General features: G+C 47.9%; 1 protein-coding gene across 4 annotated transcripts in view; it reads right to left on the bottom strand.

Annotated features, from left to right (window-relative positions):
* pdzrn3b (PDZ domain containing RING finger 3b) overlaps positions 1–14,416 on the bottom strand; it is a 67,471-nt gene that overhangs the window by 48,459 nt on the left and 4,596 nt on the right. Inside the window, exons 1-3 of one of the 4 annotated variants that reach the window (XM_078092528.1) lie at positions 14,076–14,117; positions 13,082–13,168; positions 11,330–11,437 (exon numbers count right to left, since the gene is read on the bottom strand). The exons of 1 other annotated variant lie outside the window; for it this stretch is intronic. In XM_078092528.1, coding sequence (XP_077948654.1) covers positions 11,330–11,437; positions 13,082–13,168; positions 14,076–14,102 — 222 coding nt within the window. In that variant the 5' untranslated portion in view covers positions 14,103–14,117. Of the gene's footprint in view, positions 1–11,329; positions 11,438–13,081; positions 13,169–14,075; positions 14,118–14,416 lie in introns of those variants that run through there. 2 more of the 4 variants (XM_040204229.2, XM_078092526.1) reach the window with 2 other exon arrangements.

The following is a 14,416-nucleotide window of genomic DNA, read 5'->3' as shown; positions in this document are numbered from 1 at the left end:
TCTGTAATCCTGCAGCGCCACGTTTTAGCTATTCTAAGATAACTCATGGTTACACAAATAGATGTTACAATTACAGGAGCACAGAAAAAGAACTGCGCACACTACTTACAGCCATTGTACGCGAGGCGCCGCGGGATCCAGCTGTAAAATTGATTTAGAAGCATTTGAGGTGTTGCCGTGGATTTGAACGCTTCCATCCGGCCCCCCATCATTCCAACCTTCACCCCTCTTAGGGGGCCGCACACTGAAAGGAATTCAACTCCTGTCACTGCAATATGTCAGAGTAGAGGGAGAAGTCTGCTAGGTAAGGAGGGGGGGGGCTGTAAAAGTCCTCTCTCCCGTGTATGAAGCTGTGCTCGAGTCCCTCGCGAGCACCCAGTCTCACGTCTGACTACCGGCGGCCTGGTTGGAGACTTCTTTGAGTCGGAAGAAGGTCGCAGATGAAAGAAGCGTTTGATCGGAGTCACGGCGGCGTGCCCCTAATGCACGCGCTTACATAAATATTGACTGGATTTGCAGGGTCATGTATATCGTGCAGTGGTAGAAAAGCACGGTAGATAGCGGACGCGCGCTCGAAGGAGCCCTTCTGGCTTTGAACATGTTTGAGAGTGTTGACTTTCGCCACTTGATGGATGGCTCACACTTCAAAGAAAATCCTGTGATAATGAACTGCGTTCGCTCCCTAGAATGGACGTGTAACATACAGTGCGTGCTCGCGTCCCCGGTGCCGCCGGCGACGTGAGGACGGAGTCCACTCACTCAACACAAACGGAAAAGTGATGGACGAGAAAGGTATTTGTCTAGACACATTTGGAAGGAGCCTTCAAAAGGGCTCGACTCAAGTGCGGATTTGTGTATTTGTCTAAAAACCGGCTTGTTGGGTCCCTGACAAATGAGGCTGTGTGAACAAGCAGAGAGGAGAGAGACGGGACCGCGAGCGGCCGAGAAGCGCTTAGCTGGACGACAATTTCATTGTCCCTCCCGTTTAGCCACTATGTCTATAACGGACACAAAGCGCAGCACATTTGGTTCAAATCAGAGAGGTCACGACCCGCGCAGGGTTTATTTGGACTTTTGCACCAAAATAATCACAGGTCTCTGCCTTTGCTGTGACAGACGTTAACAGTCTGGAACCACTTCTCTGTCTAACCCCCACCTGAAACGTGAACTTAGGGGCTAGTCGGTGCCATGAACATTTCCTAATTATTGTTTGAATTATGAGACTTCTGGAAGTGGAAATGTTTCCAGCAGGAGTCAAAAAATGCCGTTAGTCATTGTTTTCAATGCGAGTGAATCGTTTAACGCCTTGCCTTTGGGTTGCTAAGCGCCTCACAACATCTTCATGCTTTCTGCATTTTGTTGACTGCTGGCTGCGCTATATGACCTCGCCAACCGTAGCTACTGCAATCCGCATGGAAACTTATAGCAGCACTGGTAGCGAGCACACCTTTCAATGATTTCTGCCAAGATAATGTGAGCACTCATTCGCTGATTACCAACGACAAAGAAGAAAAGAAGCGTCTGATCAGGGCGTGAGGCTGTTGGCTAAACGGACGCAGCTGCAGCAGCACTGTTCAAACAGTCTGAAATCAAATCAGATAAAGGTCTCGTCTTGATGTGCCAACCCAGGGACAGCTGAGAGAGTGCTTACATTTCTTTGGCTCCAAGCCGCCGAGCACAACCTTTACCTGCTTTTCCTGGTTTCCATCTTCGACTGCAGGCTACGCAACCAATATATCTTATGCAGGTTTCCTGTCAGACGGGAATAAATGTTTTTATTTCCCCTACTGCTAAGAATAATACAAATAAAGGGCCTTGTCTAAGATCCGGTGTGTGCGTGCAGGCCAAGTAGTCCGCATGCCATTGCTGAGAGACGGCAGCTGCTGGCCTGATATAGCATGGCTTGAGAGCAGCGAGTCCACGGTGTTAAAACCAGCCTCTCTGCCCCAAAGAAGGTGATAGAATATCTATTTTCTGGGTTAAACTTTCAAGGAAAGTCAACAGGATTTTATAGCCGTCTTCCCTTTGCTATGAGGTCAAATCCTGCTTTATCTACATCAGTCCTGCTTCAGGTGGCTGAATTCCTGAGCTCTCATACCTTCCACGTTGTGCTCCTCTTCTGTTATTGCCAAGAGTGCGTGTCCTGGCCTGGAATAAGACGAGATGAAGCCATACGATACAGAGACAAAAGAAAGACACATATCTGGTGTAAATCTAGGTGGTATATGAGAGACGGCGACCTTGTGTTTAGCAAAGCTAGACTGAGCATGAGCAAAGAATTCAGGTTAGCTGGGTGAACTCCACCCCCCCCCCCTCAAATCAAAAGGCTCTCTGCAGAATAAATGCTATCCTATATCCTGAGATATAAGAAGATGGACGCAAGCAATTTCAGGCTCATTTTGGACCATAACCAGAGCGTAGACCCTCCTCACATGAAACTGTCGAGGCAAAAGGCTACATTTCCGCATTTTAAAAAAAGCCAAAGGCAGCGAGGCCCACAATGGACTTACAAAAGGTCCATTGTCTAGCCGAAATAGGCATGATGTTAGACGTTAAATGACACTTCTGTTTCTTTCCCGCCGGGTTCGGCTCTCTGCTCTGAGACTACTGTTTTCATAAGAGGGCAAGGAGGGAAAATATTTCGTTTCAAGTTAGTTGGCGTACTCTGGGGCGTACCCTTTACCACCGGTGCATATCAATCACCCATTTGGCCAAGCGCTCTGCTGGAATTATGGGGGAAAGAATCCCTTTAGATCTCACCCCAAAATGCCGACAAAATGGCCGACGCTGCCCGTCCGTTGGCATACCTGGCAGATTAAATAATGTTGCCGGGGTCCTAGATAAAGCGCCCCTGTGTTAGCGGGGAGTGAAGGGCATCTTTATTGACGACTTGGCGTTGAACTTGGCACGAAGCTCTGCGCGCTCAGCCGGTGGTCCGCGGGCTTCTCCTGAGCCTGCCAGTTATTTTCCCTGCCTGAGCACTATCACATGTCAGAATCTACACAGATATGTGGACACAACCTTTTTAACCTCAGGTACAAGGTGTGCCAGTGAATGAATGAGGGGGACAAGTTATCAAGCATGTGCTGTTGATAAAAGGTGAGCTCTAAACAGGGACATTTATAGTAGCTTCTTTTTAAACAACGGTGAGTCCCTTAATATGCTGTATATAATATAAAATAAGCTTTACATTTTTTGTGTGATTGCACACAAATAAAAAACATGTGATATACTGCAGGCGGAATAAGAAGTGTTGACTTGCACCTGTATACAAAGGGAATATGGGGAGGGAGGTGATTTTACTCTTCCACTGCTGAAGTGGAAAGCAGAAACAATAAGATGTCTGCCTGCAGAACTCTCCTCTCTCCTCAGGGCCGGTCGGTGAACAGCTCAACGAGCCGGCGACGGACACTCCTCCTGGATTCGCATCCAAAGGGGAAGAGGACGTCTCGAACGAGACGGAGAGGTGACACTCGGAAGGGAACATCGCTCCCCGGGGAGCGAGAGGAAGACATGAGAAAAGAAAGGCAGCACAGCGGCCTCCAGTTCCACGTGCTGGGCGGGGAATAGAGGGGAGCTCTAGACCTCCTCCGGAGGTGCTGGGACGGGAGCACGTCTGAGGAAGGGTGGGTAGCTGTGAAGAAAACTGGAGGTGCTCCCGAGTCAAACCGTCCTTGTCAAGCTGTGAACAGGCGTTAACCACCAAAGAATCCAACGACACCGAATTGACTTTGTTAGAGTGGGAAGAATACATCAGTCAGATGCCCAGTGATTTGTGGAAGGGAAACGCAGTGTATTGTCACACCAGCAGGACGCGAGGACAACATCCACACTAGGTGGTGCGTGGTCCTGTACAAAATGTAAAATACTACAACACTTTTATCAGCTTCCAGGCATTATTTGTAGCCGGCGTTTGGTTTTACGAGTGACCGTGTCAGCCGGTGACCCCGGCTTGTTAGCCGGTGACCCTCGGTCACTAGTGGTAACGGCAGCCGTTGAGAACAAACACAACATGTAAGGTGTCCTCGTAAAAAAAGCTTTCAACTGTTCATTTAGCAACCGTGAAGGCGTTGAGGGCCGAGAGTCACCGGCTACAACGGCCACCCGTTAAACCCAAACACCTGTTGAGTCCACCGTTGGAATATCGATTCCGACCAAACATGAAACCATCGCACACTTTCTTAAATGATCGTTTAATGGCTTGTCGATGACCACGGCTGTAACATAATATATAGCAGCTGTGCGTTCCAACACATGCTAAAGTTATTTACAAAACACGTGTGGTTGAATTCAAATGAGCTCATATTATCAGTAAAGAATGATTTAGTCCTGATGGAGCTTTACATAAAGAAACTTGTACAGGCGGATTACGCTCGCTTGTGACGCCTTCGGGGGGGTCGGAATGGCACTTACATGTGCAGGATCGATTAGGTTATTAAATTAATGCGCCTAAAAATGGTTCACCAGTCAGGTAAAGAAAACGCAGTAACAGAAGGCTGCCAATTGGGGATTGGACGGACGTTCGCACAATGCGAGATCGCAACGACGTCACAGCCTACACGACTCCACCTACACACACGGTTGAAGTATGTTTGTGGCTGAATTTGATCTTAAATTCCTACTCGTGAGCCAAATTCATTTATTCATTCAACTGGTCGTACTTGTTTGCATTAGATTGGACTAGATGACGTAACATTCACCAAAACCCTCAACTGAAATCCTTCCCCCCAACAGTCCTCAGCGGGCGTTTATCTCTTTGGATGTTGGTCAACAAACAGAGATGTTCATATTATTGTCCCAAGAGTTTAAATATTTGGTTTGGGATTCAGTTAGGAACAAATTGTGACTTCAACCTTCCTCATGAGTTCGCTTTCTGTTCTGGTTGAAACTTTTCTATCAAATACAATTTGGTGGTTTGTGCATATGAATGCTGGTTGGCTTCCCTCCGTGTTGCCCGTACCCAGCGCGTCAAGCTCATTACTTGGTGGAAGTCCGCCGGATGACACTTGGCGCCTAATTTTGCATGTCTTCCTGGGGGGTCAGCAGGAAAGCATAAAAATACCTATTCTGAAACTGCAGAGAAATAAAGTCAAACCTTCTGTACATGAATAACAGCAGGCTTAGATTAAAGTCCTACAGAGTCGTGGGAAAAGTAAATGAAGTGCACTTTATCGTGTCACTGGAACGACTACTGCAGTGCTTCCATATGAGAAGACAAGCGCACTCAGGCCTTTTGATTCAATGCCCTCACAAACCACGTCCAAGTCCCTGTGGGCCGAAAGCCACTTCCATAGAAGCACATACGCGTCCCCGTGGCTCTCTGGTGAGAGACGGAACCCGTGGAACACAAACAGGACGGTCCCTTTATGTATCCTCAAGATGTCGGCACTGATCATAAAACAGATTCACAGGAATCCAGTTGAGCCAAAAGAGACACAACCAGGGATATTGTTCAACCGTCCATCTATAAAAAAAAAAAGCATATGAAATGTAACATCACAAAATGTCAACATGTTGTGATTCACTGCAGAGTCTTGGCAGCTTGAGCTCGACTTAATTGATTCCCCTTCATGGACCATTCCCTCAATCACCCGTGTCCATTTATTTTTTATGTTGGCCATAATGCTGCTATCGATCAGCTCTAAGTGGAAAGAAGAACCTCTACATGCTCCTAACGTTTAGAAGCACTTTCGGGTTTATTTGACAAAACCACCGCGGTGAAGTATTTTACTGTGTGGAGTCGTTTCTGCTGACGGTCCCTAAAGCGCAGCCAGAGATAAGTAAAAGAGGCCGGTTCACCATGCCTGGCTCCTGGGAAGCGGGGAACCCGTCGGGGAGATTTACAACTTGTTACGTGCAGGAGCACAGAGCTTCAAGCTGTGGTCGACACAATGGAAGACACATCTGGAGAGAACCGTCGGCGCTTTCATTATGCTGGTGGCGCCACCGCTTTTTACTTTGCCGTCCTGTTGCTCGGAGAGATTCCTACCGTGACCATCTCAAATATTGAGAAAGCCGAATTGCGGTGCTATTTTCTTTGGTGCGGTTGAGCGGAAGGCCGGCATGGGGCTGGAGCGCAGTGCTGATACACACATTAAAATGCGGTGGAGTAGGTCGACCTCGTCCAGGGCTTCTTGGTACGCGGACGGATTGCTTTCAATTCGTCGGGCGAGACTTCTTTACTTAATAAATGGAAAGCAAAGTTGGATTTGACTCCTCCCCTTTTCTTTGCGGACCGAAAACCGCGAGGTTGGTGATCCGTTGCCCCCCGATAAGACACTGCATCAGATTTTAGCATTTTCAAACTGACTTTGACTACTTGTACCAAGGCAATTTATTCTTTTAAATTCAGAGGCACTTATTGTGATTCAGTTAGAAAATGGGATGTACAACTGACTTCACCGATAGTTGTCTTAAAGTCCAGTAATGTAAAAATCCCTTCGAACTTTGTCTCCAGTATTCAACCAGATGGAAACATACTTGTTCAAGCCAATCTCGTCCCTGCCAGAGAGGAAGAGAGAGGTAGCAGCGAATAGAGAGCGGGGGAAGCGATTGGGCGGTGATTAACATGCATTTCAGAGGGGCACTGGGAGGAAACGACGGGCCATTACAGCACAACTAAGGGTCCGTTAATCAGCTTATTAGGGTCTAATTGAGGGGAGTTAATTAGCAGTTGGTGGGCCGTCCGTTCTCTCGGGTCTGGCGCACATAAGATGCAGCTGGAAGACAATTGTTACTGATCCATTTACAGGAGACCAGCGACTGACTGGCAGGAAAATGAGCCTTAATTACGCCGGTCTACTTCTGCCCCCCTTTTAAACCGCTTAGGAGCCGTGAATGAAGCCGCGAGGTCCGATGAACATGGAGCTGCACAGCAGTAAACACATTTACAGCGGGCCCAGACGGCGAGTCTCCACATCGAAAAATAAAAATCATCCAGAGCGCCGCTCTGCCTGCGAGGTAAGCCGCTTTTAACCGAGTGGAAAATACAATATTCTTTGTGCGCGTTGAGGGCCGGAGACAAAAGCTCACGTCACACCATCTCTGGACTGAGACGACTCCACACCTTAACCCCCCCGACACACACCCAACATAGAGCAGGGGAAAACAAAAGTGTGCTTGTCCTCACATTGTAAGCGCCGGCCCCCGCATACGGCAGCGGCTACCACCAGAAGCTGATTATGGGCCCTTTAAAGTTAGATCTGATTTAACGTCCTGCTCCTGCCTCAGCTGGACCACGGGGCACAAGAATGCGGCTCGCTGCTCGGCCCGCTTAGCCCGCGGGGCTGGATTCACGGCGTCTGGGGGCCGGACCGGAGGAACAGAGCGGTGCCACATTCAGCTCGCCCGTCTGGGGAATAAACGCGCTGCCTGCACAGGGGCCCGAATCCAATAAAGAGCCTTAACAAAGGCCTGCTTCTTGCCCAAGAATGCCAAACAACATGTGATCCCCTGTAGGGAAATAACTTCTGCGTCCGTCCCTCGGAGCCCTCAGGGGTCACAACTAACGCCTGGGGTACTTTTTGGCACATGTCAACTTATTAGAGACAGTAGAGTCAACGGCGAGCTTGGGTTGTAGTGTTCTTGTGTGTTTTTAAAGGCGACATTACATAGAAGCAATGGGACTTTCATATATGTTCACTGTTCTAATAATGCTATTTAGTTATTGAATCCACATTACTGTCTATGTTGCTAAGAGTCAAACCTTGTCTGATCAACAAACTATTGTCTTTATTCATTTCCGGGGATGAGAGTAATGTAATTACAGGAGACGCTGTTACATTTCTCCGTGTCCATCTGGCTGGTTTGTCAACCGTCTCTGGCTCTCGCGACACTTAAAGTAACCGTGGGGAGGCTGGAGGTGTTTAGTGTGACACCCCGCAACTCATACAGCCGGCGACAAGTAAGAGAAGGCAGATGTTGCTGCCTCGGGGGGGCTCGAGGTTACACATAGACGTGAGATTAAGACAGTTGGAAAGCGTTCGTTTTTGCAGTGCCAATGAAATAAACAAAGTTTCTTCAAAAAGGAGCCAACTAGGCACAAGGCCAAAAGCCCATTGATTCTTTGATAAAAAACATAATCCTTGGCAACGTGGTCATGGGAACTGGTTGTGTCAAACACAATGAAGCTGATCCGAGTCTCAGGATGAAGGTTTGATTATAAACGCTTCGACAGGAATCCACTGCTGTGTCCATTTTGCATTAAATACACACTTGACGACGACCCCTGGTTTTTCTCTACCACACTGATTGTTATAATCTAAAGCGTTAAAGTGTGCAGGTACATGCTCGCTATTATTCTGCTCCGTGTTTTCCGCGGATCACACTGAATGAAAAGCTGTGCTGTTGAAATTCTGCCTTCAAATGTTCTTTTAAAAAGAAGTCAAGTGGACATTTATAAGTATATAAACATCGTCTTAACGGGGACCAAATCCCGCCTTTTCCTCCATATTAAAATTGGCCCAAATGTCAGTTTATTTTAAAGTAGCTGTTGTTCACCCCTACGACCTTTGAGATTTACAGGACGACATTTACAGCAGCAGCCCGGCCGTCTCCGTCCCCCCCCTACGGCACAGAGAACGTCCTCGGAGAGCTCCGGTGCGACCGCCGTGGGACAGGGACAGTGGATTAGCCTCAGGCAAAGAGGCTTTGGGACCACGAAAGTCTTCGGTGTTGCGGTTGAAGACAAGCAACTTTTAAACGGCGAATATGTGTGAAACAAGGAAACAAGCCACGGCAATCCTCTGGTGACACCGATTCAGAACCTGTATTCATGGAATACCGATCCTGACCGGGGGGGGGGGGGGGGGGGGGGGGGCGAAAGTAAACACAGCAGCTCCAGGTTTTTATGAGAAAAAAAAAAAGAAAATGTCCGGGCGAACAAGGAGGCATTCATGTGCCGATTCATAGCAGCCTGTGGCCCCGTTAGAGGACGGCCATCTGCTGTCACACTCCCCCGCTAAGAGCCGGTAATAAACGGATCGCCATGTCCATGAGACGTCCATGTAGACGCCTCCGCCGCAGGAAGACAGAACGCTTCTGCCTCCTCGGGGAAATGTGCTTTTTGCTGCGATGCGCCGGGTCTCTGGGATCGCCGCGCGGCGGTTCAGAGAAAAACATTTGCTTTACGGAAATAAAGGGTGTCGATACGCACCAGCGAAGCGTTAGCAGTAAAACATCTTATACTTAAGAGATCAAATGAGCGAGTGAATGAAGTCGTTCTATTTAGGTAAAGTGACTTTGAGCATCCGGAGAAGCGGCATATAAATGAAATGTGTTATTATTCATGTGGGATCCGGGAGGTGACCTCTGACCACCAAATTCTCATCAATACAACCTTGAGTGGACACTTGTTTCAAATGTGAAGCGTTTAGAGAGAATCAGAAAACGGCCAGAAACTGTAGTAAAAAATAGACTTTATTAAGAGCTAAATAGTTTATTAGATATTCAAAAGATAAAAGCTTCCTTGTAAGTTTACTTTTCTGTAGATTTATGTGAAAGCCATTCATGCTGTACAGTATTTTGTCAAAATATAAGAAGAGAAAAGAAACTTCCTGAGGTATGATGACAAATCGATTTTGAAGGCTTCGGCTTGCGTCCCACACACGATGCTAAATAAGTCTGAGCTTCTAGCTGGAGATGAAAGCGCCTTTGGGCGCTCGGGGTTTCAGATTCCTTTGATTCATCACTGTAAACCAGTTCACATACCCAATCACCCGAGGTTAAAGACGCAGCCCACACAGTTGCAAACACGTCGCATTGACGGCTGAGAATCCAGAACGCGGAACTTTCTGCTTCAGCCGGCAAACAAAGAGGGAGTCTTCGAAATCCGAACCGCCTTCACGATCCGGTTTCTCACGGCGAAACAAAAGACCAACGATAACTCTGAACTGCGTATAGTTCTTTTTTTCTTTTCTTTTTTACAAAAGCCATGGATGATTTATTTAGTTGCTTTAAAAAGAAGAAGAAGAAAAGGTCACTTAATAGGATGCTTTGCAGGCTCCTACGGCTCTTTGCGTCCTCTCTGCTCGTGTGACTTCACCCACAAAGGCTCATAATAATAAACAAGGCACACAGGGCAGCGCCACCCGCAAGCTAAAGGACTCCTACACATCCACACACGCCACGGCAGACAAACTCAACACGCAAACACACACATCTGAGCTCCCCTTGCCCACGTGAGCCGATCTCTCTCCTCTCGTTGGCTCGTGGCTCAGCCGGGAAACACCGGTTCAACCGATCTGACCGTGGTACCGAGACGGATTAGAACCCAGTGCCAACCATCGCAGTCCTGGTGTCGCTGCAATTACAGCCACGATATTTAGCCGTGGCTGAAGCCCCGCGTGAGTGACAGGCGAGTGATCGGCGCGGCCCAGATGTTGGAGACTTCATTTCTTGTAAACACTTCCCACAAACATTAACGCAAGCGAAGTGCCGGCTGGAACGATCCGCGGGGCCATTTCACTGCGGTCGGACAATGAAGCCTGTGACGAAGCATATTTGTCATCTTGTGGCGTGCGGCAACGCGCACGCACTCCACATTAACCTCCGTTCAACGCAGCCATTGTGCAGGATCACGCTCGACAACTGTCGTATAAAAGCCACCATTGTGACGTGGAGTTTGTCAACGCGTCACTCAAGGCGACCCGAGGGGGAGCCGGCCTTTCCACGCAGGGCGAGAGGAGGATGCTGCACGGCGGCTTTGTCCTGAAGGCTGAAGGCTTCACAGGAGGAACACTGGGCTCTTTCTCACTCGGGGGCAGAACCCGCGGACGAGGCGGCTTCGCCTCAGGTTGGAAATCGGTGCGGCACTTGACAAGGCCTTCTTCTGAGTGCTGGCAGAAGTATGTGTTGAAACGTTTACCGTCTGCAGGATTTACTTCTGGCGCTGAAACAAAAGCCCAAAGCGTAATTCGACGGTTTCACATTTGCTGCTTTCAGCCGGAGTTTAATTTTCAAAAGTCACCAGAACATAAATATTGAGTTGTGGCTTCGTGCTGTCGTCATCTTCATATGCCGGACAGCAGCTGTCACATATTGCAACTTCCCCATCAGCGGTGCAGTACACCGACCTCCGCCCTCTGAAACCCTGCAGCACATGTGTCAAACTCGCGGCCCTGGGGCCGCATCTGGCCCGCCGGGGCGTCGTGTGCGGCCCGCCGGATGACTTTGCTGCTGTGGGAATTACAGAACGGTCCCACGGTAGCTTCTGACAGACCAGAGGCTCGTTGTGTGTTTTTATATTGACTCGTTTTGCACGGAAACCCCCCCAAAGTGGACAGTATCCGGCCCGAAGCCCCGGCCCTGCAGTGTAGTGGAAGCCACATACCTCTATTATTCTGTCGTGGATTTGAAGACCGTCTTCCTTGTGCGCCGGACCCTCATCGATGACCTTGGACACAAAGATCCCCTCATTCGAAATGCGGTCATTGGCGTCCTGTGTAATAAACTGCAGTTATTGTCTGGACAGTAATAAGCGCCGATTGTTGAGGAGAAAAGCAGCGTTCACATTTCTAACACATTCTTTATAAACATCGAAACAAGAAGCTGAGCTGCAGTTAAAAGAGTCAGTTCACCAAAATGTGAAAAATAAAACATCCAGACTTTGCTGTGTAACAATGCACATTGCTCATGTTTTATGCGCCAAGGTTTCAACACATCTGGAAAAAAATGTCCGCCGGAATCTAGTTTATTATTCCGTTCAAAACACTGGAAAAACAACGAGTCTCGACAGGATTCATTTGGAGGCTCAATCCACACATTTCACCATCAGCTGTTTTCACGCTATCTGAAAACCTGGATCACAGGAAAACCAAAAATACCCAGAAGGCCAGATACCACGCGGAGTCTATTTGTAATCTGGGTAGGCGACCCTTTGACCTCGGCCTTTAGTGCGGACTTTGGGGTTGCCTGACATTCAGATGATTCCATGGCCTGAAAGGGGGGTTGAGGACTTAGAAAAGGGGGCGCGTGGACATCCGGGATGGATATAAAGTAGATTGGTGGTCATGTAGTCAGAGCTTGCATCTCCATCAGCACTCTCTTTAAAACCACATGAGATGTGTGTGTGTTTTGCACCCTTCCATCTAATGAGATACTTAAAGAAACCTCAGAAGTCACAGTGTGCATTATAGCCGAGTGTAATTCATTATTTCTGCTCCGCTTGCTCCTTCAGAGGCATCGGGTACAGAAACAGAGAATCGCTGTGCTACAAATGTTGTGACGTGCTCACTGCTTTGCAACTCGCCCCAATCCTCAGAATTATTGAAGAGCTATTCCTCCCGGAGACCACAGAACCTGGCCGGCTGATTGCTTTTACCAAGTCACGCCAGAATTACAGCCACATGAAACGCACGCGTCAAGGGCTACGGGGATATTAGCCATATCCATTTTAATGAATAGCTTCTTTCGCAGACTGCTGATTTGAGGCTGGCGGGGAAAGTGAGAGCCAAGAATTATCTCTCTCATGTTTGGGTTTGATGCACGGTTCTGTCATGCGAGTGAGAAAGGTCGCAAATCTCGGAGACCGTGGACTCCGGTGAAAAAGCCGCATTCTTTATGCGTGGATTTTTTTTTATGGCTTCCCGCTATAAAAAGTTTTACTACGATAATCTCGGAGCGTGCGTCACTGTTGGCCCTGTAACAGTGGAGTAAAGTCCCGATGAAACCGATATTGGGGAGACCGGAGCGCGTGGCGTCATTAACGCCGTTCCACTCGCCCCTCGAGGCCGTGAAAGGTTCCGGCTGGGATGAAAGACCCGTTCCTCTCCTCCGTGTTTACCCCCCAACCCAAACCCCCCCCAATTAGAGACAAAACAACTGCGGTCGAAGCCACAATCTGAGATTCAACGCTCATAAAATTGTAGTTTTTTATATATATGTTATGCCAAATTGGCCAAACCAAACCAACATATAAACACAATAGAAAACACTTAATAGATGTGGTCAATCTGTCCACAGACTGGAGAACGCATGCGTGACGGCTCGGGCTGTGCGTGCTACTCATTCCTGTGTTGCCATCTGACACTCGGCTGATCACCGGGGGATTTGAAAGGTCCAAGACGCCGGGCGCTCTACCTACCGCGCATGGCCTTCCTCCTACGATGTTAAAACCCAGAGATCCGCCCGCACGAAGGAGGACAACCGTCACGCTTTTAGTCTCGCCTTCCTACAGACAGACAGAGAAGAGACACGTGGAACACAATAATGTATTATTAACTCCATTAACAGGATGATCAGCCGGGGTTCTCGAAGAAAAACGTACAACCTTATTAGAAGACAACAGTTGCTCAAACACATCAAATTACTAACAGCAGTGCGGGTGAGCAAGTTAATAATAACTTAATCTACACGTTAGGAGGTGAAAGTCTTTACTGGGAGGAACAAATCTGTCGAAATCACAGTTTGAAACTGTTCAACCCTCAAATGAGCTAAATTCTATCACATAGTTAACAGATTCTTGCAAGGTGAAGGGAATTAAACTCGCTAATGGAAGCTCTGTGGTTGTCGAGTGACAACAGAGAGCTGGCGGACACAGTTGTTGGACTCATGGTTAAATATATTTTAGGCTTGTCAACAAAAAAAAGTTTGAAAGCTCCTTGAACCCTCAGGGCTCTGTAAGCTAAGCCTGACTAGCTAGCATAGCTAGCCAGACTAGCCAGGCTAGCTAGCATAGCTAGCCTGGGCAGCTGCAGTACCGACCTGTCAACAATATCATTAGGGATCGGAACTTGGATATCAACATACTGTTAAGGCGCGACCTAAAATGAGCTTGTCCTTATGACGACAGCATTTTACATTATATATAAGCAATTTAATGCTCACCAGCCCACTTTAGACCAATATATTAAAACAAATTACACAAGCTCAGTTTCACTTATCTTCAGCTGACTTTTCTTTTAGAAAGAATTGTGGCAGGACCAGAACAGCAAGCGTTACTTTCTCTGATCCAATTGATCTTATTCAAAACTTTAAGCTGATAGTTCTTTTCATCAAACACTATTATAGCCACAATCTTCACAAAACAGATTTAAAATGGACTTTTTTTCCTAAATTGCTCAGCGTAGCCCAGATACCAGAAGTGACGAGTCCGTTGCTCCCATAGAACGGTTGTCCCGTGTAAATCAATACACCACAGGAGCTCTGACTGCGCTGCAACGAGACATGAAGACCTGTGGGAAACTCCCAGTCAGCTCTTAATCGGGTTTTTTCCGAGCGGGACTTAGAAGGGAGTAAAAGGGAGCGCGACTTCAGCTGCCACTTCAGTACGCTTGGACACAGAGCGACTAAATATAAAGCTCGGCATGTACACTGTTGTGTATTCTAAAAAGACCATCATGTGCGTGTAAGGTCATTCTAGGAATGCGTGTCACGGGGGCACAAGACACACACGCCTCCGCCTGAGAGCCGGTCCTGC

The sequence above is a fragment of the Gasterosteus aculeatus genome, chromosome 17, assembly GCF_964276395.1.
Source record: "Gasterosteus aculeatus chromosome 17, fGasAcu3.hap1.1, whole genome shotgun sequence".
NCBI classification, from domain to species: Eukaryota; Metazoa; Chordata; class Actinopteri; order Perciformes; family Gasterosteidae; genus Gasterosteus; species Gasterosteus aculeatus.
The sequence above is the reverse complement of the archived record's forward strand: the minus strand, read 5'-3'. Positions and strand labels throughout refer to the sequence as shown.